This window comes from Antechinus flavipes, chromosome 4 (genome assembly GCF_016432865.1).
Source record: "Antechinus flavipes isolate AdamAnt ecotype Samford, QLD, Australia chromosome 4, AdamAnt_v2, whole genome shotgun sequence".
Classification (NCBI taxonomy): domain Eukaryota; kingdom Metazoa; phylum Chordata; class Mammalia; order Dasyuromorphia; family Dasyuridae; genus Antechinus; species Antechinus flavipes.
Window position 1 is genome coordinate 56,656,211 of NC_067401.1, and position 23,300 is coordinate 56,679,510.

Sequence of the window (23,300 nt, forward strand, 5' to 3'; positions counted from 1 at the left end):
AGAGGTCTATCACTCTCCTTGGTTCCTTAAGTTTGAGCTCCTGCTGTCAGTCCTTTGCTTTTTTGCCTTTGCCAGCTTCTCTACAAATCCAAGGATTTTGTGCTTCAGCCTCTAGCCACAGCAAGGATGGAAGATGGAATGAATCTATCTCACCCTCCGAGAGCTTCTAGTGAGCTTGTCTTTCTGGCCCTGAGAGCTTCTTGCTTATATGCCCCACACTGATTATACATCAATCATTATATCACTAGGAAACCATTATTTGTTGTAGGACAAAATCAATGTTAAACTCGATTTAACCATTGTCTCCTCAATTCCACTTAGTAATTCCGCTTAGTACCTTATTTCAAGTTGTGGCCCATAACATCTCCTTGTAGGATTAAATCAATCATAGTGAACCATGCCTAAATTAGATAATTATTGTATCTATCAATTCCACTGACTTAGTAGTTTGTAAGAATCTTTTGTTTCAAGTTCAGAGTTCTGGCCCATAACACCAATGTCCATAAAGATATAATTTACTTGAGGAGTTAATATTTGAACATATATATATGAACACCATCAGAGAACAGTACAGAGCAACATTACAGGATAATGAAGAGCAAATGTATGGTATCTTCAGAGAGAACAATAGATAGAAAAGGGATGCAATCATGGTAGGCTGAAGTAGACAAGAAGGGTATCACTGGACAGTGATATGTCTGTATCTAGAGTCCCCCTTTAGGTAAATTGAGACAAGAACTGTAATTATTATTTATCAAAATCAAAAGTCATCAACTTTTTCCTCTGATTGAAATGTGACTCATTTATCAAATAATGTATTAATAAAATATTTTCTTATTAAGAATCTATTATGTGCAAGATATTTTGAGAAATAGATTTATGACAATCATATTATATTACAATCTAATAATATGATTACATTATTATCATTATTATATAACAACATATTATTAAAATAAATATAATAAATGAAATAATATATGATGCACAAAAACTAAGTATAAATTAAATGCCCTAGGAATTTAAAGGAATGATAAATTACAGGTAGCTAGAAAAACTTCATGAAAATAGTGGCATTAGAATTAGATTTTAGTGTTGGGGAGGGCTTTGGAGAGTAGAGATCAGAGGGTAGTATATAAAGTTGAGGAAATTGCATGAACATTAGCAATGAAGAGGAGAATTTCAAAGTTTGTTTGAGGAATGGCAGATAGTCCAGGACTGTTAGCTTGATGGAAGCATAATATCAGTCCATTGAATAATAGAAATTAAGAGAGGAGCAATTATTTGAAGCCATATCACAGAAGGTAGGAATTCCAGTCTAAAGAGTTTGGATTTTGTTTGGTAGACAATAGGGAACCATGGGAAAAGTTTTGAGTCAGGGGTGTTATACCATGAGAGCTGTACTTTAGGAAGATTCTTCCAGCAATAGTGTGCAGAATGGTTTGTAGGGACAAAGTACTGGAAATTGGAATAACATATAGAACAGTATAGTAAAAATCCACTTGAGATAACACAAACCTAGCATTAGTAGTAGCAATTGGAATGGAATGAAAAAGATGGATGTGAGGTATTGGGAAATATGAGATATAAGGGGAAATGGAATTTGGAAAGTCATAAAGAGGAAATGTTTCTAGGAGTAAAATTATGAGTTGAATTTGGCATATATTGATCTTGAATAGTTATTTCTATAGATATAAGTAGTTGGAGATGAGAAAGCAGTTGGGCTGGAGATAAACATTTAGGAGGAAATAGCTATTCATTGGTAAGGCATGATAACTTTATTAATTTTACTAATACTATTTTTGTAACAGTCTTATGAAGGCAGTCAGTATGTTACAAGGGAAAAATCAGTGGTTCTAGAATCAGAGGCCTTGGGTACAAATCTTTTCTCTACTGCTTATTACCCATGTGGTCTTGGATAAATCATTTAATGTCCTTTGTGATCAGTTCGATCTTCATGTGAAAGTTCAGCTAGATTTTTTCTATGGTCCTTTTTAGTTTTAGATCTAAGATCTTTTGATTCTATTAATGGATAGCATCAGTATTGTTATTCTATAGATGAGGAATCTGAGGATATGAGAGGTTAAGGAGCTTTCCCAGAGTTACACAGCTGGTGTATGGAACAAGATTTCATGGGGGTCTTATGATTTCCAGTCCAATCTATATTCATGATTGTAGTCCCTTCCTCCTTCCCCTGATAGTTGGTGACTAGTTGTGGAGGTGGAGAAGTGAGAAGACATATTATAACACTTTAAACTCAGTGTCATTTTTTCCTATTTTTAGTGACAAGATTAATAAATGTAGCACCTTTTTAAAAATAATTTTCACATTTTCAAAGTCAATTTTGTCAGTTCTTATCTAGAACTACCCTTTTTCTCTCACTCTAATTCCCTTTCCCCCACTCACTGCACAACCCTACAAGGGATGCTGAATAAAAGGAGAATTTAGATTTCTGTTGAAGTGGATGGTAGTCCTGTAGAATGATTATAGGATCAAATTGTTAAACAAAAAAGTAAGGTATTGAAAAACTGTTGTTTCTAGTATTATAATAAATTGTTCCATAATTTTTTTGAGGGGGGGAGGAGAGGGGACATAGTAGGACATGTATCTCTTTTCTATCTAACAGAGTTTAAAGGCAGAAATCATGTCAGAATAGATTCTTAATCAAATTATGGAAAATATTGATTTATAATGATGCTTCTCTGAAATGTTAGGTTATCACAAATAATAATAGTTTATAGAGATTGGGAATAGGGACAAGTGTCATTATCTGAGGATGACCTCTCAGATGAGGCAAATCCCTCTACAGCAAACCTCTCCAATGTGGTTTTAAAGTAGTTTGGATTATTCAGTGGTTAAGCAACTTACAGTTAGTGGGTATCAAGGATAGTGCTTGAAATTAGGTCTTCTTGTATTTAAGAAGTGTATATATATATATGTGTGTGTGTGTGTGTGTGTGTGTGTGTGTGTATAGTATAATATAATGATTTAATATTTTCCATGTACATTGCAGATGTTATTTCATTTGATCCTCATCACAAATCTGTAAGGAAGGTACTATTATATCCTTATCTAATAGATAAGAAACTAAGGGTAAAAGAGATTAAATCATTTGTTCAAGGCATAGCTTGTAAGTCTCTGAAATAGGATTTGAATTCAAATATTATTAACTCCAGGTCCATTTTCTTTATCCACCCTGATTGTTTCTATTTTTGATGTCTGATTTTATATATCAGTCAGTCTACCATCAATTGTTAAGGCTATAAAGCATGGCAAAAGACAGTTCTTGATCTCAAGTTGCTCCGTGTTTAATGAAAACAATTATGTATAAACAAAATATGTATAGGATAAACTACAGATAATCTCAGAGGGAAGGCATGAGAATTTAGGGGGATTACAAAAGACTTCCTGTAGAAAGTGATATTTGAAGGAAGCCAGGGAAATCTGAAGGTAGAGATGAGGATGGAGAGAATTCTAGCGATGGGGAATGGTGAAATTGCTCAGAGTTTGGATATGCAAATGCTCAGAGTTTTGTGTATGATTCAGCAAAGAGGCCAATGTCACAAGATCACAGATGAGGAAGGAAGGTAAGGAGTAAGAAGCCTGGAAGCATAGGAAGGGGTTTAAAAGCCAAAGAGAGTATTTTATGTCTGATCCTGGAGCCACTGGAATTTACTGAATGAAGTAGGGATGACATTGTCAGATTTGTGCTTAAAGAAGAATATTTGACAGCTGAATGAAGGGTGGGATGGAGGCGGGGAGATTATTGGGGCAGGGGTCATTCTCCTTACTTGCTCCTTACATACTCCTTATAACTCCATCTTGGGAGTTATAAGGTTAAAAGTGTTATTATCCTAATTTTACTAATGAGCAAACTAAGGTTCCAGGTGCCTAGCACATAGTAATTATTTAATAAAGGCTTAATGATTTATTGACTTTAATGACCTGTCCAAGACTAGGCACCCAGTAAATGTCATAGCCTGAGGCCTAGAACAGAAATCTTTCCAAAACACCATGCTGACTCTTACCTGTGTGAAGTCAACCATTTCAGCTATCTATCTTATGATTAATTGACCAGGTTTATTTTTGTGCAGTAAATTTGATTTTACATATATTGACAACATTTACTCTGCAGTCTTTACTTTGAGGTTCAAGTAGGCACTCTATTGTGTCTTATTTATGCTTTGCCCTTTTTTCTTTCTCAAGTCCCCTTGCCCTCTTCCTGTTTTCTCCTTCTGACACTCAACTAACTTAATTCTGTTTTTATTGGCGCTCAGCTCTGTCTGCTTATTTTGTACACAGAATACTTTGAAGTATACTCAACCAGCTCCCCTTCTCCATGGAAAGTTTCAGAGAAGCCAGACCTTGAACTACTCTGAGAAAACAAAAGAAAAACAGACCCAAACTCCATACAAAGTCTATTTCAGGAATGAATGAGCAGGATAGGATGGTGAAACTGGACTGTATTGCAGCTTTTTCTGAGTTAAGCAAGCCCTCACAATTAGGATTCATTAGAAGTGGCTCAGATATTTTTATTGTTCATTCATTTCAGTTTGTCTGGTTCTTCATGACCTCACTGAGATTTTTTTGGTAAAGATGCTTGAGTGGTTTTCCATTTTCTTCTCCAACTCATTTAACACATAAGGAAAATGAGGCAGGCAGAGGTTAAATGACTTTCTCAGTTACATAGCTAGTAAGACTGGACTTGAATTCAGGAAGAATAGTCTTCCTAACACTAGGACTGACACTCTATCTGCTGTGCTACATAGCTGCCCTGGACTCAGATATGCCTTCATCCAAATATAAATACAATTTAGTCTTGGTAGGCAACTTGATGTTGTAGTGGATGGAGTATTGAGCTTAGGTTCACCAAGAATTGAGCTCTATTAGTACATCAGGCAATTATTAGTTATGTGACAAGTGAGTTAACCTCTGTCTGCCTCAGTTTCATCATCTGTGATCTAGGGGTAGTAATAGCACCTACTCCATAGGGTTTGTTGTTATGAGATAATATCTATCCATTCACCTCTCCACCCATCTGCCTTTCTGTTCTTCCATATGTCTCAAATAATGCTTTGCAAACTTTAAGACACTGTACAATGTTAGCTATTATTAAAACACCTATAATTGAAAGAATTTTGGATGTACTTCAATTCAGAGAGACCTTTGACTTACTATTATGTGTCATCATAGACACTTCTACTAACCGATCTGACACATTTTCTTTTTTTGTAAAAAAGTAGTGATAATGCCAATAGGAGCCACTTCATGGTCTTATGAAGATCAAATGAGACAATAAGTTTCAAATAAGATAATGTAAAGCTTTTTGTTAATGTCAAAGTGCTATTAAAAAGTTATCATTATTATGATTGAGAAGCAATGTGGAAGAATAATCAGAAATCCAGCCTGTGAGTCAGGAAGACCTGAATTTAAGTCCTACCTTGACTTGACTAACGATGGCAAGCTGCTTCTGCCACATGACAGTATCCTAAAGCCTCTTCTAAGACATTAAATTGTATAAGAGGTATTGATCTGTATCTCTGGAGGGAATTTTCATAACAGGAATTCCTATCCTGAGAAATCACATGGCTACACTCCTACTCCACCATCATTATAAAAAACATTCAAAGTAAATATTATTTTCTTTCATATTGACTATTTTTGATTATCTACAACTATTTTTTCCTATTATTCCAAGTAATCAAAATTCAAAAATCTTTTAGGAGAAAAAAATGTCTCTTTAGTATAGTGTTGAACAAGTACATAAAGTCTTAGAGGCAACCCTTGCTTGCTTAACTAAAAATAATAAAAAAAATAATGCATTCAGGAAAGAAATCCCATACACTTGTCCTGAGGAAGTAGTAAAGGATCATTCCATGTTGAAAACTGGGGAGACTTACCAAGCTATCTAATTAGCTTAGAAAAGGAAAAGCATAGGAGAAAAACATTGAGTCCTGAGCTTATCTAGTTGAATAACTGCTTTTCTATTAGAATATCTATAACTGCCCTTGGAATAGTTGCTCTCCAGAAAAACCTTCCCTCAGAAACTCCTGCCAACAATCATTCCTTTTTCCCTTAAAATTCCCTTTCCCTCCTCTCAAGCAACCCCTTTCCAGACCACTGTGTCTCTAGCCATATTCACCAACTTACATTCACAGAGGCTCTTGTATACACCAACCAACACAAACACACCTATGTTACAAAATGTTCCCATTTGTGAAAGTTTCTGTACTTTCTTTTTATAAATATCAATTTTATGATGTGGTGTCTAGACCCAAGGCAGCAACTGGGGGACCTCAGACAAAGTGAAGTTTATTTTGGGGACTATATTCAGGTTATTCTGAGAGCAACTTTTCTAAATTAAATTCCACTCCATTTTCTGAGAATTTACTCGATTAGAGAACTCATAGACAGTATGGGAACATTCAACTTCAATGAGAACAAACTGAAAGCAATAGGTTTACACAGTGAGAGGCAGTATCGTAAAATGACTGGAAAGTCAGCTTTGAAATAAAACAAATCTGAGATCAAGGTTTACCTGGTTGTATGATCCTGGACAATTCATTTAACTTCTGAATTAAGTGACTGATATAGTTCAACTCTGAGACCATAAATTATCAAGAAGTTGCCAAGTTGTATTGAGAGAGGGAGTTTTTTTTTTTAATTAGGAATTCCTTTAACAGTGGAATTATGAGTCTAGATGTTATCATTGTCCCTTATAGTCAAATGAACAATTATTTATTAAGCACTTACTATTTGTTAAACACTGTGTTAAGTGTTGGAGATACAAGAATGTAAGAAAACAAAACAAAACACAAAACCCAGTTCCTAATTTTAAAGCACCCACCCTCTAAATGAATATGAATATATGCAAATCCAATCTATATTTAGATTAAATAGAGAATTTCTGTACTGTGAAGATTCAGCATTGACTGAATCACCTGGTGATCTCCAGTGGTCGTTAAAAGAGTAGATTCTCAACTGTTGGAGATAATATACCATCCTATTGCTCAAAGAAAATTCAAAGGATTAAACTAGTTCTTTATAGATTTTTTTTTCATGGCAGTCATATCACCTTATATTATGGACAATGATTCATTTTGGAGAAACACAGGATAAAGATTTGTTTCTCTTTAAAAAAACCCTTTTGATTGCCTAAGTTAATAGAAAGAAACAAAGTTGTAAATAATCCAAAATAGCTCACATGAAAGAGTGTAATATTCATTTTTGAATGTATTTATAATGATGCTGGGGCAGGAATATAGATATGTGATTTTCTCAAGATGGAGAATTCCAGGTACAAAATGCACAGGCAACTATACAGGAGAAATTGGAGATAATCTCAGAGGAAAAGCTAACATCAAGATAGACCCAGAGAGGCTTCATGCAGATTTGATAAGAGAAGACAACTGGGTACCTGGTAGAGTAGACAGAGGTCATGTCTTGAAGTCAGGACATTAAGGTTCAAGGTTTGGCTCTGTCATTTACCAGTTGGGTGACCTTGGCTTAGCAGTATCATGGTGAAATAGATAGAAGACCATTCTCTAAGGTCTGCCTTTGACACATTCTACTTGTGTCAACAAGAACAAATTGCTTAAGCATTTACTGCTCCCAGGCAACTATAAGATTATAAATTTAGGAGAAATTGTTGATCTTTATCTGTGAAGGGAGTCTAAGCATTTGAACACCAGGTGTTTCTGATGCTGATGAAACCATGGTTTTGAACATGAGTTATTAGATAAATATAAATGATAATTTCTGTATTATGAAGGTTTAGTATCGACTGGTTCACCAGTGAACTTTTAAAGATAGTATAGATTCTCAACTTTGGGAAACAGCTTATCCATCCAACTGCCCAAAGAAAACATAAGGAATTAGAATAGCTCCTAAGGTATGTTTTTTTTTTTAAATTAATAACAGTCATATCACCTTCTATATAGACAGTGATACAATGATTCTTTTAGGAGGAGAGCAGAGGATAGAGTGCTCAGATGCAAGCTGCTTAGTTTCTTTATAATACCTCCTAAGATTGTTGTGAAAATAAAAAGAAATAATACTTCATTCATAAAGTACTTTGCAAACCTTAAAGGGCTATATAAAAGTTAGCTATTATTATCACATTATGAATTATTTTTATTTTTATTAAATCATAATTTCATAGATATTCGTAGAGAGAAGAGACTTCAGAGGATATGCAGTCCAGTCTTCTTATATTACAGATAAGGAAAGCTTAGGTCAAGTGAACTGAAGTGACTGGCTTAAAACCTTTTCCATTTTGTAAGGAACTTAATTTGTTTTGCTACTTTTATTTAATATAAAACACGTGTGTGTGTGTGTGTGTGTGTGTGTGTGTTTTCCCCCCAATTACATGTTAAAAACAATTTAAAACATTTAAAAATGTTTTGACTTTCAAATTCTATTCCTCCCTCCATTTTCTTCTCCCTCTCTGAGATAGTAATCAATTTGATAGAGTTTAGACGTGTAATCATGTAAAACATTTACTAACTAGTTATTCTATACAGGAAGACTCAAGTGGGGTCAGCTCCATACCTCAATGGATAGAGCACTGGCCTTGGAATCAGAAGGACGACATGAGTTCAAGAGAAGGGAAAGAAGATTGAAATAAAAAGAAAGTTAAAAAAAATAGCATGCTTCAGGCTATATTCTTTCTCTAGAAGCAGATAATATGTTTCACTAAGAGTCCTTTGGGATTGTTTTGGATCACTGTATTGCTGAGAATAGTTACGTCATTCACAGTTCTTAATTGTATAATATTGCTGTTACAATGTACAACAATCTCCGGGTTTTGCTCACTTTTCTTTGTATCTGTTCATATGAGTACTCTATTGTTCCCATTCATAGTTGAGAAAACTAAAGTTCAGCGAGGGATTCAGTGGACTTGGAGATTCAAGTCTTACTTTCTTTTTTGATTGGGTATTTAAAGAATAATAAGATACAATAGATGGTATTTCATTCTTTCATTATATGTTTTGCATTCTAGAGATTGAATTTGACAATAATTTCCCTTGGTTTTAGTGAAACCCGTGCAGATGATGAAGAAGACTTGTATGATTGTGTTTATGGAGAAGATGAAGGGGGAGAAGTGTACGAGGACTTGATGAAGGCTGAAGAAGCTCAGCAGCCGGTACATTTTTTCTATTCTTAAATTACTTTATAATAATTCTGGTTAGTAAGTAAATCTATGTCATTAGGATCAGTTATGCTCTAACTTCCTTTATTTGTTCTTTTTGTTTATTCATTAATATTTCCAAGCTACATGGAGTTTTTGCCACAGGGATTTGGGAGCTGCTGCCAACTTGGCATTGTCCCTTGCTTAAATGGAAAAAAACCCCACACATACACACACCTAAAAGTGTCCTGGATAGAACTCTTCCAATAATTCATTCCCTCAGTGCAAAAAACCATCCAACTAAGGTCTATACAAAAAGTGTCTCTTTCTATAAAAGGCACACTAAAATTCTCTGGGGTCTGTCTATTATAAGTGGTCCTAACAGACATCCAGGCACTCTCTGGATTCCTTATCAGAAAGGGACCTGCTCCTCTACTCTCTATGAATTTTTTCATGGATCCCCCTACCAGGGATCAGTGAGATGTTTTGAGTATGTCAAATAGGATTGTTAACCCGTCCATTAATACAAGAAGACAAGTAGGTATGAGGATGTGGCAAAGAATTTCAGCTACTTGTAGAGTTGGGGCGCAAACATTCTAGAACATTTAGCTATCAAAAAAGGCAAACAGTCCAGATCAACTTAAATGCAAAAACCCCAAACAAACAATATGAACATTTTTACTAAATGAGAGTAATTCCAATGTTCTAGCAATTCCAAATTTCTCAAAGCAAACTTAATACCGTACTTATGTAGTACTAAGTAAAATAGAAGACATAAGTTTAACTTTCCATATAAAGAATTCAATAATACAAAAAGTAATAGTATTTAAACAAACCACCGAATAAAAAAATTTGAAAAAGTACATCAATGGAATTGTCTTGGGAGGAGACAGAAAAAAAAAAGTATAGTATATTTGTCAATTTAAAAAAACATTGCTGAGACAGCTGAATAAAGCACCCACACTGAAGTCAGGAGGATCTGAATTCAAATTTGACCTGAGACACTTAACACTTAATAGCTATGTGACTCTGGTGAGTTACTTAACTTCAACTGCCTTTCCTAAAAACAAACAAACAAAAAAAAAAGTTGCCAAATTTCTTTAGTATCTCTCAATCTGTTTATCAAAAAACTCAAAAGTCATGGGCAGAGAATCTCTCTGTTATCGTTTAGTCATTTAGTTGTATCTGATCATTTATAAGACTTTATAGGGTTTTGTGGGTAAAGATATGAGTAGTTTGCCAAGTTACGTGACTTGTATGAGATCACACAGCTAATGAGTTCTAAGGCTGAAGTTAAAGTCAGTTCTTCTTGACTCTAGGCCCAGAACTCTACTCAGTGAGCCAGCCAGCTGCTTCAGTCTCTCTTATGGGCTCTTGCAAAAGCAAAGGGTACAGTTTTATTTCAGACAAGGTCCTACATGTATGACAATAGCTAATGAATAATATTCTTCCCTAATTTATGGGCAGCATAATCCCTCTGCCCCTTTGCACCATATCATTCTCTGGGGAGGGAAAGATTTTAAATTCATATTTTAGCTCACTTTCCTTAGAGGGCTGTCCCATTTCCAAGTACCAAAAAGTCTTTCTGAGTTCAGTCTTCAAGAAGGCAGACTTCTCAAAACTTCCATAGCAGAATGGCTGGCTGTAACATTCTGCCTGACTCCAAGATGGTCATGGTTCAAACCCCTGAATGCTGATGGAATCACCTCAAGCCCCTGATAAAGGACAAGCAACACAGACACAAACAAATATCCCCCAAGACAAGTTCTTGGACACAGGGCAAAAGAGAGGGAGCAGGAGAAAGCAAGTACTTTCTCTCTCACTGGTTTAGTTTGCAGCATCTATGCTTGTTACAGCAGATAGGAGCCACCAAAACATTATGGGAAAAAAAAACTAGATAATTCAATCTCACCAATTCTAAAGAATCGGGCAACTAATAAAAGAAGGCTTCCTCACCCATATAATAGATAATGCAACATACTCCCTATTAGGCCAATTAGGCATGTTCAAAAGGTCTCTCATAGCTGTTTCCATGTTAGAACTCAGAATGCCCAGAAAATCCATATTCCTTTTTAAATGCTTTAAGCCTTAAATGTCAGGCATATTTAAGTCCAGAGAAGCTGGGTGGTACAGCTGGGCCTAAAGTCAAGAATACTGAATTCAAATCTGACTTCTAGACAGATGTCTTACTAGACATGTGACCCTGGGCAATGCATTTAATCCTATTTTCCTCAGTCTCTTCATCTATAAATACTGGAGAAGGAAATGGGAAATCATTCCAGTACCTATGTCAAGAAAACCCTAAAAGAGATCATAAAGAGTTGGAAACAATTGAAAACAACTGAACAACTACACTAATACCTAAGTCCTAGAACTAGTTGATGGTGAGATGAATTATAAAAATTATAATGTTATTATTGGAAGCGAAAAGGTAGCATAGCATATTGGATTAAGAGTCATAGAAATATAGATGGTGCAGTGGATAGAACACTGGTCCTGGAGTCAGGAGGACCTGAGTTCAAATCTGACCTCAGATACTTAACACTTCCTGGCTGTGTGACCCTGGAAGAGTCACTTAACCACAGTTGTCTCATTTGAAAAAAAAAATCCAAACCCTCCAGAAAACAAAAAGAATCATAAAAATAAAGGTAAAGGAAGGGAGAGAATGGTAGGAATTAGTAATGAAAAGGCCCTTTTTGGCCACTGAATTAAACTCCATCACTGTAGAGATGAGGAAATGGAGTCAAAAGCTTATTACTTGTACAGAGTTCTTTGAAAAAACTAATAAGAAAAATTTTGTAAAGTGTTTAGCATATAGTTGGCACTTAATAAATGCTTGTTCTTTTCATTTTCTAGGGGATATTCTTTTCCTCCATGGGTTTGACTAGTGAGCCATGGGAGTGTTATTCAACTCTAAAATTCTGTCATTCTGATTCTATGATTTTGTTTACATTTATTATAATGAAGAAAGATAGCATTGAGTTAGTTGCATATTTTAAATTTTTCCTTGGTATTATAACTATAAGGACATGAATGCATCTAAAAAAACTATTGTTCAACCATCTAATTCTAGGCACAATTCCTTAGAGCAATTAAAAAAGCCTGGCTATTTACTTCTTTTCTCAAACTATTCTAAGAAAATGATTCCATGTTATTCCTTAGGAAAACATTAACCTAGAAATTAGATATATTTTAAAAAATCATTTAAAGACTATGCATTGTTTATGTTATCTTAAAGAAAAAAAACATACAAAAATGCTCTTTAATGCTCAACTTTATTGATATGAACAGTTTCCCTCTGAAGCAGATAAGGTAGGTATTAAGCAAGTACTAAGTGCTTTATAAAGATTATTTCATTTGATCCTCATAACAACACTAGGAGGTAGATTATGATACTCATTTTACAATTGAGGAAACTGAGGTAGATAGAGTTAAATGATTTGCCCAGGGTTACACAGTTTAATGTCTGAGATTGGGTTTGAACCTAGGTTTTAGTGACTCTAGACCCAGTGTTCTATTCCACTGTCCCATTTAGCTATCTGGAGTATAGCTTATTCATGCTTGCTCATCCTATGTGATCCTTGTTCTTTATGTTGCCCTCCATTTCCCATAGGGAATGTCTTGATATTTTCTTAACATTACAAGGTTTGAGTGGACTCAATGGGCTATCTACCTATTATCTGTTACTTTGTCCAAATGACTAGTTCATCACCCTTTTTGCTTGTACATTTCTTTATGATTTTTTTTTACTTTGATTTACTTTGATCCTTTACTCTAATTTTTTTTTTTCATGGTTCCTGCTTACATTCATAGTCTTCATTGATTTTTAGGTGATGCTTTAGTTATTTAGAATTTGTCATGTCCTTTAACTTTGACCCAAATTCCCCCAAACAAAAAAAAAAAAACTTGCCAATGCACTGTCACAAAACTTACTATTCTCAACCTTCTTGTTTTCCCCCAAATGATGGGAGTCATTCCAATATGGGATCATTAAAATGAAATATTTGAGAATTCTTATTATCTGGTTATTAGCTTTTTTTTTTGGTGATATTTCACAGTCCAGTTCACATAAATTCAGTTTTTTTTTAAACGAGTCCTTTGGAAAGGAAGCTCTCTTGAATAAATGTTGGTAAACAGCTTGACACATTTAAAAAAAAAGTATTCAATATGCCAAGTAATTTAGAATAAGCTTCAACATATTAATTTCAATCTATTTGTTTTAGTGACTCAGTCTTCCATAGAAACTATTATTTAAGCCCTTTCTATTCATTAAGGCAATTTTCTTCTATTGTGCTGTTTTTGCTTCTATTGTAGACTATTTCATCCTAAATCATGCTGAGATTTTTAAAAAAGCTCCTGAAAAGAGGTTCATAACTTACCATTTATTTCAGATAATAATCACTAATTTAAATATTCATGCACCAAATACTTACTAAGCATTTACGGGAATGCAAAGCAAAATAAGACATGTCCTTATCCTTTATGAACATTCAGTTCAGAGGAAAATAGAAGATCTATTCACACACAAATGATCTAGTCTTTTCCTCTTATTCATTTTTGGAAGAAGTTCATGCTTATTTGCTTTGTCCATATAAGATATGTCATAAAAGAATGTCAATCAAAATTTCCATCATAGTATAGGGATTGTAACTTTTTCATTGATTTGTTTTTTCCCAGGTGGTTTATTAGATTGATCTCTTTTGAATGGCCTTGGTCCTATTGAGTAGGTCCTAATTTCTTATACCAGTTCATATAATCCTCACATATTGCCCATAATCAGGAACATCTGGAAAACCTTAGCCTCTTTAGAAAATCTCACACCAAAATGATCATGAAATCTTTAAAGTGTGAAAATGCATAAGAAAAGTACCAAAAATGACTATGACTTCAGATGGGAAATTAGGAAAGACTTCCTAGAGGAAGTAGCAATTGAACTTTTAAGGGTAAATATGTTTAGGGAGAGCTTTGTTGGATATCCTATGCCATATTTCTATGTTTAACACGTAGAGAAAATTTGCATAGTTTAAGTGTGCTCTTTACTATTCTTATGTCACTGAAACTTTGTCCTCCTGGGGAAATTGCTCCAATGGCCAACCCCCTCTATTTCTCAGGGCAGGATTTACTGGTGTATAATACTGCAGTCTAAGTGACCCTCTAACAAAGACATAGAAGTCAGATATCAGGATTCCAGTTCTTGAAAAAAATACTTGAAGTTTCCATCCTGTTCAATTCTCAGTCTCTGTTTGGGATTTCTAGACATAATCGTCATGCACATAGAGAAGCAAGTCTGAAAAAGGAAGTTGCTAATTGACAGTGATTGTTGATTTCCCCAAAACTATAAGAAAATGAAGTTTTCTTAGAAGTAGTTTCAAGGATTTAGAGTTAGAAAGGAGTCCTTTATTTTACAGATGAGGACACTACAACCCAGAGAAATTGGTGACTTGTCCAAAATCACACAGATGGCAAGTGAAAGATAGGGAATTCTAACCCATTAGATCATAGATTTATAGCTAGTAAGAATCTTAAGATCATCTAATACCCTCTGCTCCCACCTGTCCCCAAACTCATGTTTTACAAATGAGAAAACTAGTAAGTCTTGATGTTAAATGTCTAGTATCATACAGGTAAAAATAACAAAGCTGAGTTTTAAGTCCTAGTCTTCTCACTTCAAAGCCCTTATTTTTAACTCTGTATTGTGTAGAGACTTCTTAATTTCAAAGGAACCTATATTAACTTTCATTTTTATTACAATTGTTTTCTTAATAATGATTTCCCACTCGCTATAGCTCCTTATAGTTTGTTGTTTCATATAACAGTCCCATGAGGTCCAGAGCATAATTATGCCCATTTTACAGATGAGAAAAGCAAAGTCAGAGATAAATTCAATTCCCTCCTCTGATTTAGTTAGTAAGTAGTAGAGCATTCTGAATCTAAACCCAATGCTTTTTCTACCACACTACCATAATTTTCTTACCTTTTGTTACTTATTGTGTTTCAAAATTGAAAAAACAATTTCTAATGATACCCCATAGATGGTATTTAATATCAACTATCTGTCATTTTTTAAGAGTTGAAACTTTTGAGTTTCCATCAGTAATCAAGCTTTTTCATGATTCTAATACCTAAGAGATCAGCGAGTTATAGAACACTAAATAATATTGTAGTTTTATTCATTTCTAATTGCAGAAGTGTTTGGAAAATGACATCCGAAGCTGCTGCCTTGCAGAGATCAAGCAGACAGAAGAGAAGTATACAGAAACATTGGAATCAATAGAAAAAGTAAGTGGTTAACATTTTCATGGATGATTAAATCCTGGTGTTGATACCATCAAAACAAGTGCACATTAAGTTTTTCTTTTATGTAGCACTTTGCTTTGGAAAAAAAAATCACTGAGCAATTATTAAATATTAAAATAAATCTTATATTCTCCCAGAGGCCAAATTAGCAATTTTTGTTACCAAAGAGTCATAATCAGGAGCTAAGTGGAACAGTATATGAAGTGCTAAACCTGTCCTCAGAAAGATCAGAGTTCAAAGATGCTTCTTAATTGTGTGATCCTAGACAAGTCATTTAACTACTTCCTTATCTGTAAAATGCAGATAATAAATAGCACCTGGGTTGTTTTGAGAATCAAATGAAATGATAATCTAAAGCATTTAGCTCATTGCCTGACATACAATAAGTGCTATATAAATAATTGCTATTATTACTATTATTATTATTCATGGCAGAGTATAAGGAGTGGGTCGAGGCTAAGGAAAAAGGATGCCAGGAAGTAATTTCTTATCTTAACTAATAGAGGTTGTAGTCTATTGTTTCTACTCTGAACCGCTTTAAATGCCATTGGTGATGTCTAAATTTGGTGCCCTAGTTATAGATCTGATTTATTTTTCACTTACAATTCTATTCATTTTGCCCTTCCTAATATACTGCCATATTTGTGTTTTAACTTTTCATGTATACATGCCCTATCTTTTTAACTAGGTTGTAAATCCCTAGAAAGCAGGTATTGTATTTCTTCTTTTTGTATCCCTATGGAGATTATTAGCATAGTATTGAATATAGAGTAGGTGCTCAATAATTAATTGATGGTTGATGGAAAAGGATTTCATATGGATGAGAAAACAAGAATCCAACATAACAATAGTATCTTCATTGTCTTCTTACAGTATTTCATGACACCACTGAAAAGATTTCTGACAGCTACAGAGTTTGATACTGTATTCATCAACATTCCTGTAAGTAAAGATTATCTGACTTAAATTGAAGATCTGGATAAGTTTTTAGAAGTGGTCATGAGAAACTTATGAAATATGTTAATTTGGGAAATGTTTATTTCTTTGTTGGTCTCACTTTGGTTTTTTTTTTTTAAATAATTTATACATTCCAATTTGTAATTGCACAGTGTTTCTGAGTACAAAGATCCATGCTCCATATCATTCATCATAGAATTTCCATCATCCTAAGAACTTCTAAGGAAATCAGTCGCTAGTTTGCTTCTTGCCAAGGCAAGAAAGATGGTGCCATGGATAAAGTATAGGATCTGGAGCTAGAGAGACTTGAACTCAAATTCAACCTCAGCCGTTCATGTCTTGTGGCTATGGGCAAGCCTTTAATCTCTGTCCAACTCAGTTTTTTCCTTTGTAAAATAGGTATGACAATAACGTAACTTCCTGAGGTTGTTGTAAGGATAAAATGAGATAACATTTGTAAAATACTTTGCAAACCTTGAAGCATTCTATCAATCTTAGCATTTATTATTATTGCTAAATATTTTTTCCATTCCTATTTTTAACTTATGGTTGTTTCCCTTAAAGTTTTTAAAGAAAAATTTCAGTCACCATTCAGGAAAAATAAATGAATAAACATATATTCAATTATTATATTCTATAAGATTGTAGACTTTTTTTTTCCCCTAAGGCATTTGGGATTAAATGACTTGCCCAGAATCACACAGCTAGGAAGTATTATGTGTCTGAGGACACATTTGAACTCAAGTCCTCCTGACTTCAGGACTGATGCTCTATTCACTTCACCATCTGGCTGTCCCAAAATGGTAGGCTTTAATAAAAATTCCTTCCTTTCTGGATGAAAACAATTTTCTGCTTTTCTTTTTTTCCCCAGGAGGGTGAAAGAATATAGAGAACATTCTCCTGTTCATTGGCATATATTCTATAAACATTGCAAAAGGAATATAGTCAATGAGATAACTGAATGTGCCATTTTAGAAATATTTCTTACCCCCAGGGCCACTGCTGCTTTTTCATTATCCTTACCTTGACTCAGATCAGTCTAAATCTCTTGCCCACTGTGTCCAGTGGGTTGCCACAGTGCTTTTTCTCTCTTACCTTTTCTCTGTCTTGCCATGTCTGTCATTCAAATAGTTGCCTTCAAGTTCTGGGTAGATCCCAAATATTTTATCATTTCACATATTATTTTAGTGTCAAGGATGCCCAAGTGAATTTATTTAGAGGGATAGTTGGATTTTCATGTACTTTTAACACAGAAATAGAGGCAAAGTGATATCTTACTCAAAATTAATTTAAGGAAGCTGCTAATTGCAAAAGCCTCATAGTGTAATGGTTAGGGTGCTAGATGTGAAGTTAGGAAAGTCTGTGTTTGAATCTTCCTCATATAGGAACTTAGTTGCTATTATCTGAAAAGTTATTTTACCTTGGTTTCCTTATAGGCAAAATGGGGATACAAATATCACTTAACTTATAGGATTGTTGTGTAGTAGCTAGGCGACAGATTGGACAGAGTGGTGGGCCTGATGTCAAGAAGATTGATCTTCTAGAATTCAAATCTGGCCTCAGATATTTACTAGTTGGGCAAATCATTTCATCCCATTTGCTTCAGTTTCTCATCTATAAAATGAGCTAAAGAAGGAAATGGTAAACCATTATGCTTACCAAGAAAACCTCAAGTTGGGGTAATGAGGAGTCAATTATGATTGATCGAACAAAAGAAATAGGGCTGTGTGATAATCAAATGTGATAGAATATATTAAATACTTTGGAAAGCTTGATGTGGCATATAAAAATGAACTGTTATTATTATAAGATATTATTCAAAATTATTACCTTCATTTGTAAATTATGCTAACATATTGCACTCGTCCCTCTAATCTCTCAGGTCATTCATTATAAAAAGAATGAAAAATGGACAATTCAGTAAAACTATTAAAGATATAGAGAAAATCTGATATATGTAGTGTTCTATACTCCTAGATCTCCTTCTTTACACAGAAGCTGATGAGGTCCTTTTCTTATTTCTTCTTTGAGTTCAAGCTTGGTTATTATGATTTTGCAATATTCAACTTGAAATTGTTTTTTTTTGTTGTTGTTGTTGTTGTTCTTTCCATTTTCATTGTTGTGATTATTTCATATATTGTTTTACTGGTTCTGTTTACTTTACTCTGCCTCAGTTCATTTATGTCTTCTCATGTATAAATATTGATTTTACTTATAGTGGGCAGAAATATTCATGATGTATTTTCTTTCAGAATACAAAGAATAGTGCTTGTCCTAGAAAACTTGAGAGGTGGAACCTACTAGATTAGAGCTTCTGATCTTAGGAATCATTTGACATTCCAATTATAATACATTTTACAGTTATCTCAACAAAATGACAAGGAAAAATAACTCTGGTTTGATTTCCATTCTCCTTTGCAAAAATTAGTCTTTTAAGCCAAGGTATACTTAAAGGCATCAAGGAAAGGATAATGGGAAAATTGAGCCCTTGATTCAAATAGATGAGGTGTCTATCTCCTCTCAATTATGACATGCATTTTCTGCCTAAAGCTTAGAAATTACTTGCCTTTCAGAAAAAAAAATTGTGAACTTCTAGTTGTTGAGTAGCTCTACTCAACCATTTAGTCAAATTTATTAGCCCTTTCTTTCTGCCTTTAACTGTCTGATGTTTTAAGCAATTTAGTGTGACTGCTGTTAGTTTAGCATAAGGATACCACTAATTGACCAATGTACAAATCTAATTTTTCACACCCGGGGACATAATCATTACTTTCTCTTGTCAATAAAACATTAAACACTTGACTAATTTTATTTAAAAAATTATTAATGATTATAAAGTGGATGAAAAGGAGCCACACATATTTTTTGCATGGTAGATAAATTAGCTCTTAATAACTAATGAGTTAATTTCTCTTGTTGCATGGACACTGACATTTCAAGGCAAAGTCTGCTATTTCCCATGTGTGATTTATTTCTTTAAAAATATATCTGCAATCCTGATATTGGCAGATTTATGCATGTAGATAAATCAACTCAGTGATGAGCAGCAATTCCAACTACAATTTGGGTTCTGTATTGCCTGGGTGTGGGTGATAGGGTGGGCTAGGGAAGATTGGCTTTTTGAAGAATTTGGTTATTAATGTTCTGGGATATATTTTCTTTTCAAGGAACTGGTGAAAGTTCACCGAAGCCTGACACAAGAGATTAATGACTCCATTGCCAATAAAAATGATCAGAATTTATATCAAATTTTCATTAACTACAAGGAAAGGTAATTTTTAAACATTATTTTTTAAATTAACAAGTATTTATTTTTCTTTTCTGCCTATCTCTGCCCTAACTAGAAAAAAAGAAAGAAAAATAAAATCCTTATAACAAATTGTATATATATGCATATATTCATAGATATATATCCATATGTTCATAGATATATGTATATATGTGTATATATATGTGTATGTGTATATATAGAGATATAGATATAGATATATGGGCAAACGATATGAATTCTCATTCTATCAACTGTCTGTTAGGAGGTAAGCAGTATTCTTCAATCCTTAGTCCTCTGCAATCATGATTGGCCAGCACATTGGTCAGAGTTCTTAACGGAAAAGTAACTTTCAATATTTTCAACCTTTGCATTCCTCCTTTGACAAGACATTATTTGGTGAGTGGGCCTTAGGGAAATAATAATAACAATAATAATAATAGTTAACTTTTGACATAGTTACATCACAGATGCAAAGTCCCCTATCTCCCCTCTCATTTTATTTTCATATGAAGATAAATAATTAGCTAATAAAGAGATGGATAATAGAGAGACAAGTTAATGATAACTATTTATTAAATGCTTAATGTACCAGGCCCCATGCTAAGCACTAGAGATAAAAAGAAAACCAAGAAAACAAAATTATCTCTATTTTCAAGGGAGGGAGATAGTATATAATGGGGAAGTAGAAATGAGGGAATACAGATAGAATCACTATTATTATTAAAGTTATATAAAAAGACTGGCTTCTATATTCCAATGAATGATATCTTTATTTAAGTAACATCTCTAAATGTTGGCACATGCAGATTAGTAACATAAAACCAAACTTCTGTATTAATAGGAAAGTCTAATGATAAAAAACTTACATTTATATAGGACTCTATTGTTTGTAAAGTACTTACACTACCTCATTTAGTCATCACAGTAACTCTCTAAGATAGGTGAGACCAGTGTCCTCTTTTGCAGATAACTATGGTAAAAATAATCTTTAGATTCACATAACCACTAAATATCTAAGAGGAGGAGAGGGAGGATTAAAATCCTTACTGCAAAGCTGATATCACAGCCACTATGCTGCTCATTTTTTCCCTCATCTGTTTGATTTTTTAGGACTCCATTGGGGGTTTTCTTGATAAAGATGCTGGAATAGTTTGCCATTTCTTTCTCCAGCTCATTTCACAGATGAGAGAACTGAGGCAAAGAGGTTAAAAGACTTGTTCAGGTCATGTGGCTAATAAGTTTATGAAGCCAGATTTGAACTCAGGAAAATGATTCTAAGCTCAGTATTCTATATTGCATTGTCTAGCTGCCCTACATCCACTATATCATGTTGCTTTTGCAATTTGTATTTTTCTTAATTTTTAGTGATCTATCTGCTTCTATTTTCCCCTATTAAAATTCATGAAAATCCAAACATTTCTACAAAAAATCTTAGCCTAAGCAGTCATTTTGGACTTTTTATGCTCAAGAAACATATATATTCTTTTTTTTTCTATTTTAAAAACATTTTTATCTAAAGCTTTTAATTCCAAATTACATCCTTCTTTTCCTTCCATCCTCTTTCCCTGAGATGTTAAGCAACAGATATAGGTTATATATGTATAGACATATAAAATATTTCCACATTAGTGGATTTGAATACATAAGAGTTGAATAAAAGAAAAAAATGAAAGAAAAATAGTGAAAAATATCATGTTTGTCTGTATTCAAACAATATCAGTTCTTTCTCTGGAGGAAGATAGTATGCTTTATCATTAGTCCTTTGAGATCATCTGTGATCATTGTATTACTGAGAACAGCTAAGTCATTTCCAGTTCTTCATCAAACAGTGTTATTGCTGTTACTGTGTACAATTTGTTCTGGTTCTGTTCACTTCACTGTGCATCAGTTCATATCTTTCCAAGCTTTTCTGAAATCATCCTGCTTGCCATTTCTTACAGCACAATAATATTCCATTATAATCATATACCACAGCTTATTTAGCCATTCCTCAATTGATGATCATTCCTTCAATTTCTAATTTTTAGCCACCATAAAAAGAGGTGCTATAAATATTTTTGTACAAATAATATTCTTTTCTGTTATTTTTGGATATCTTTGAGATATATTCTTAATGGTGGTATTGTTATATCAAGAACAGGCACAGTTTTTAGGTGTAGTCTGGAAAATGCCTTTTATTTTTCTTTATAATGAGAACAAGAAAATCTCTATAATTTTATAGATGACTATTTAAAAGTAGTTGACGAATATGAAAGCTCTTTAGAAATATGAGCTATTATCATTAATATCACTCCTACTCAGGGATTTCAGTAACTATTAGATTGAAAGGGAAATCATTCCAGAAGTCATTCTTGAAATCATCTAGGCCTTTCTTTTCATTTTATACATTTAATTGAATTCACCAAACTTTGATTAATGTTTTCTGTGGTCAGGATATGCTACCAGGAATGGTTTTCAGGAGCATGATTCATTTTTATTTGATGTCCTATTACTGATGGGGATCTCTACTTGCTTCTTGCCATGGCTAAGTCATTGCTCATCAGGCAGGGAAAATAAGACTTACCAACAATGTCCTGCAAAAAAGAAGATATACTGATTCTATCTTCTTTGATCTTGACCATATTTCTAGGATCTGAGTTGTGTGTGCTCTCAGTCTCTTCCAATCAAAACCTGAGCTTGGTCACTTACTCCCTATCAGGTTGGGAGGTCTGCTAGCTATACAAAATTAAAAATGACCCTGAGATATACAATATGGACACAGAGAAGCAAATATATGTAGCAGTAGAAAGGCAACATGGTAGAGTGAATGGAGAGCTGGCCTCAGTATGAAAGAAATGGGTTTAAATCCTGTCTCTGATGTATACTGCCTGACTGACCCTGAGCACTTAACCTTTCAGTATCCCTCAACTCCCTAAAACAGTAAATCTAAGAGCATAACTTTTGATCTATACTGGCAAGGGGAGATTCCTAAATGAGAAATGGGAGTTTCCCATGCTAACAAAGTAATTAGTCTGTTTCCTTCCTTCTTCCTCCAAAACATAACGTATGTATTATAATAAAGTAAAATAGAATATTGTAATAACTGAGAAGATTAATAAAGGCTTTATATTGAAGGCGATGATTGAGTTATGATTTGAAGGAAGCTAGGTACAGGTAAGTAATCCAGTTATGGGGGAATCACCTGTGAAAAGACACAGATGGCAACTATCTGTATGCAATATAAGAAAAACAGACTCAGCTATGCCACAAATAAAGTGACTATTAAAAATAATCTCAATGTTTAATTCACCTCTGATAATCAATTAACTAATAATCAATCAATAAACATGTATTAAGTACCTACTATGTGCAGGAACTGTACTAAGAACTGACTAAAATCAAGAGGTCTTCTGTTATATTAGGTGAAAATTCATGTTTTCACATTCATTGATGTATAAATACTTTCTTATTTTGACTCTTGCCCTCTAACTGGGGTACAGAAGGGTGGGAGGGGAAAAGGAAGGAATAAAAATATTTTAAGTATTTACGATGCTTATCAGGCATTGCATTGATGTTTAGAAATATTATCTCATTTGATCCTCACAACAACTCTGAAAAATAGATACTGTTATTATTATTATTTTATAGTTGGGGAAATTGAGGAAA

General features: G+C 33.8%; 1 protein-coding gene across 2 annotated transcripts in view; it reads left to right on the forward strand.

Moving 5' to 3' along the window:
• The window catches only part of VAV3 (vav guanine nucleotide exchange factor 3), a 451,154-nt gene that overhangs the window by 201,312 nt on the left and 226,542 nt on the right, over positions 1–23,300 (forward strand). For both annotated transcript variants that reach the window (XM_051993189.1, XM_051993190.1), the window contains exons 5-8: positions 9,037–9,145; positions 15,317–15,409; positions 16,301–16,369; positions 19,552–19,655. In XM_051993189.1, the coding sequence (XP_051849149.1) occupies positions 9,037–9,145; positions 15,317–15,409; positions 16,301–16,369; positions 19,552–19,655 (375 nt within the window). The remainder of the gene's footprint in view (positions 1–9,036; positions 9,146–15,316; positions 15,410–16,300; positions 16,370–19,551; positions 19,656–23,300) is intronic.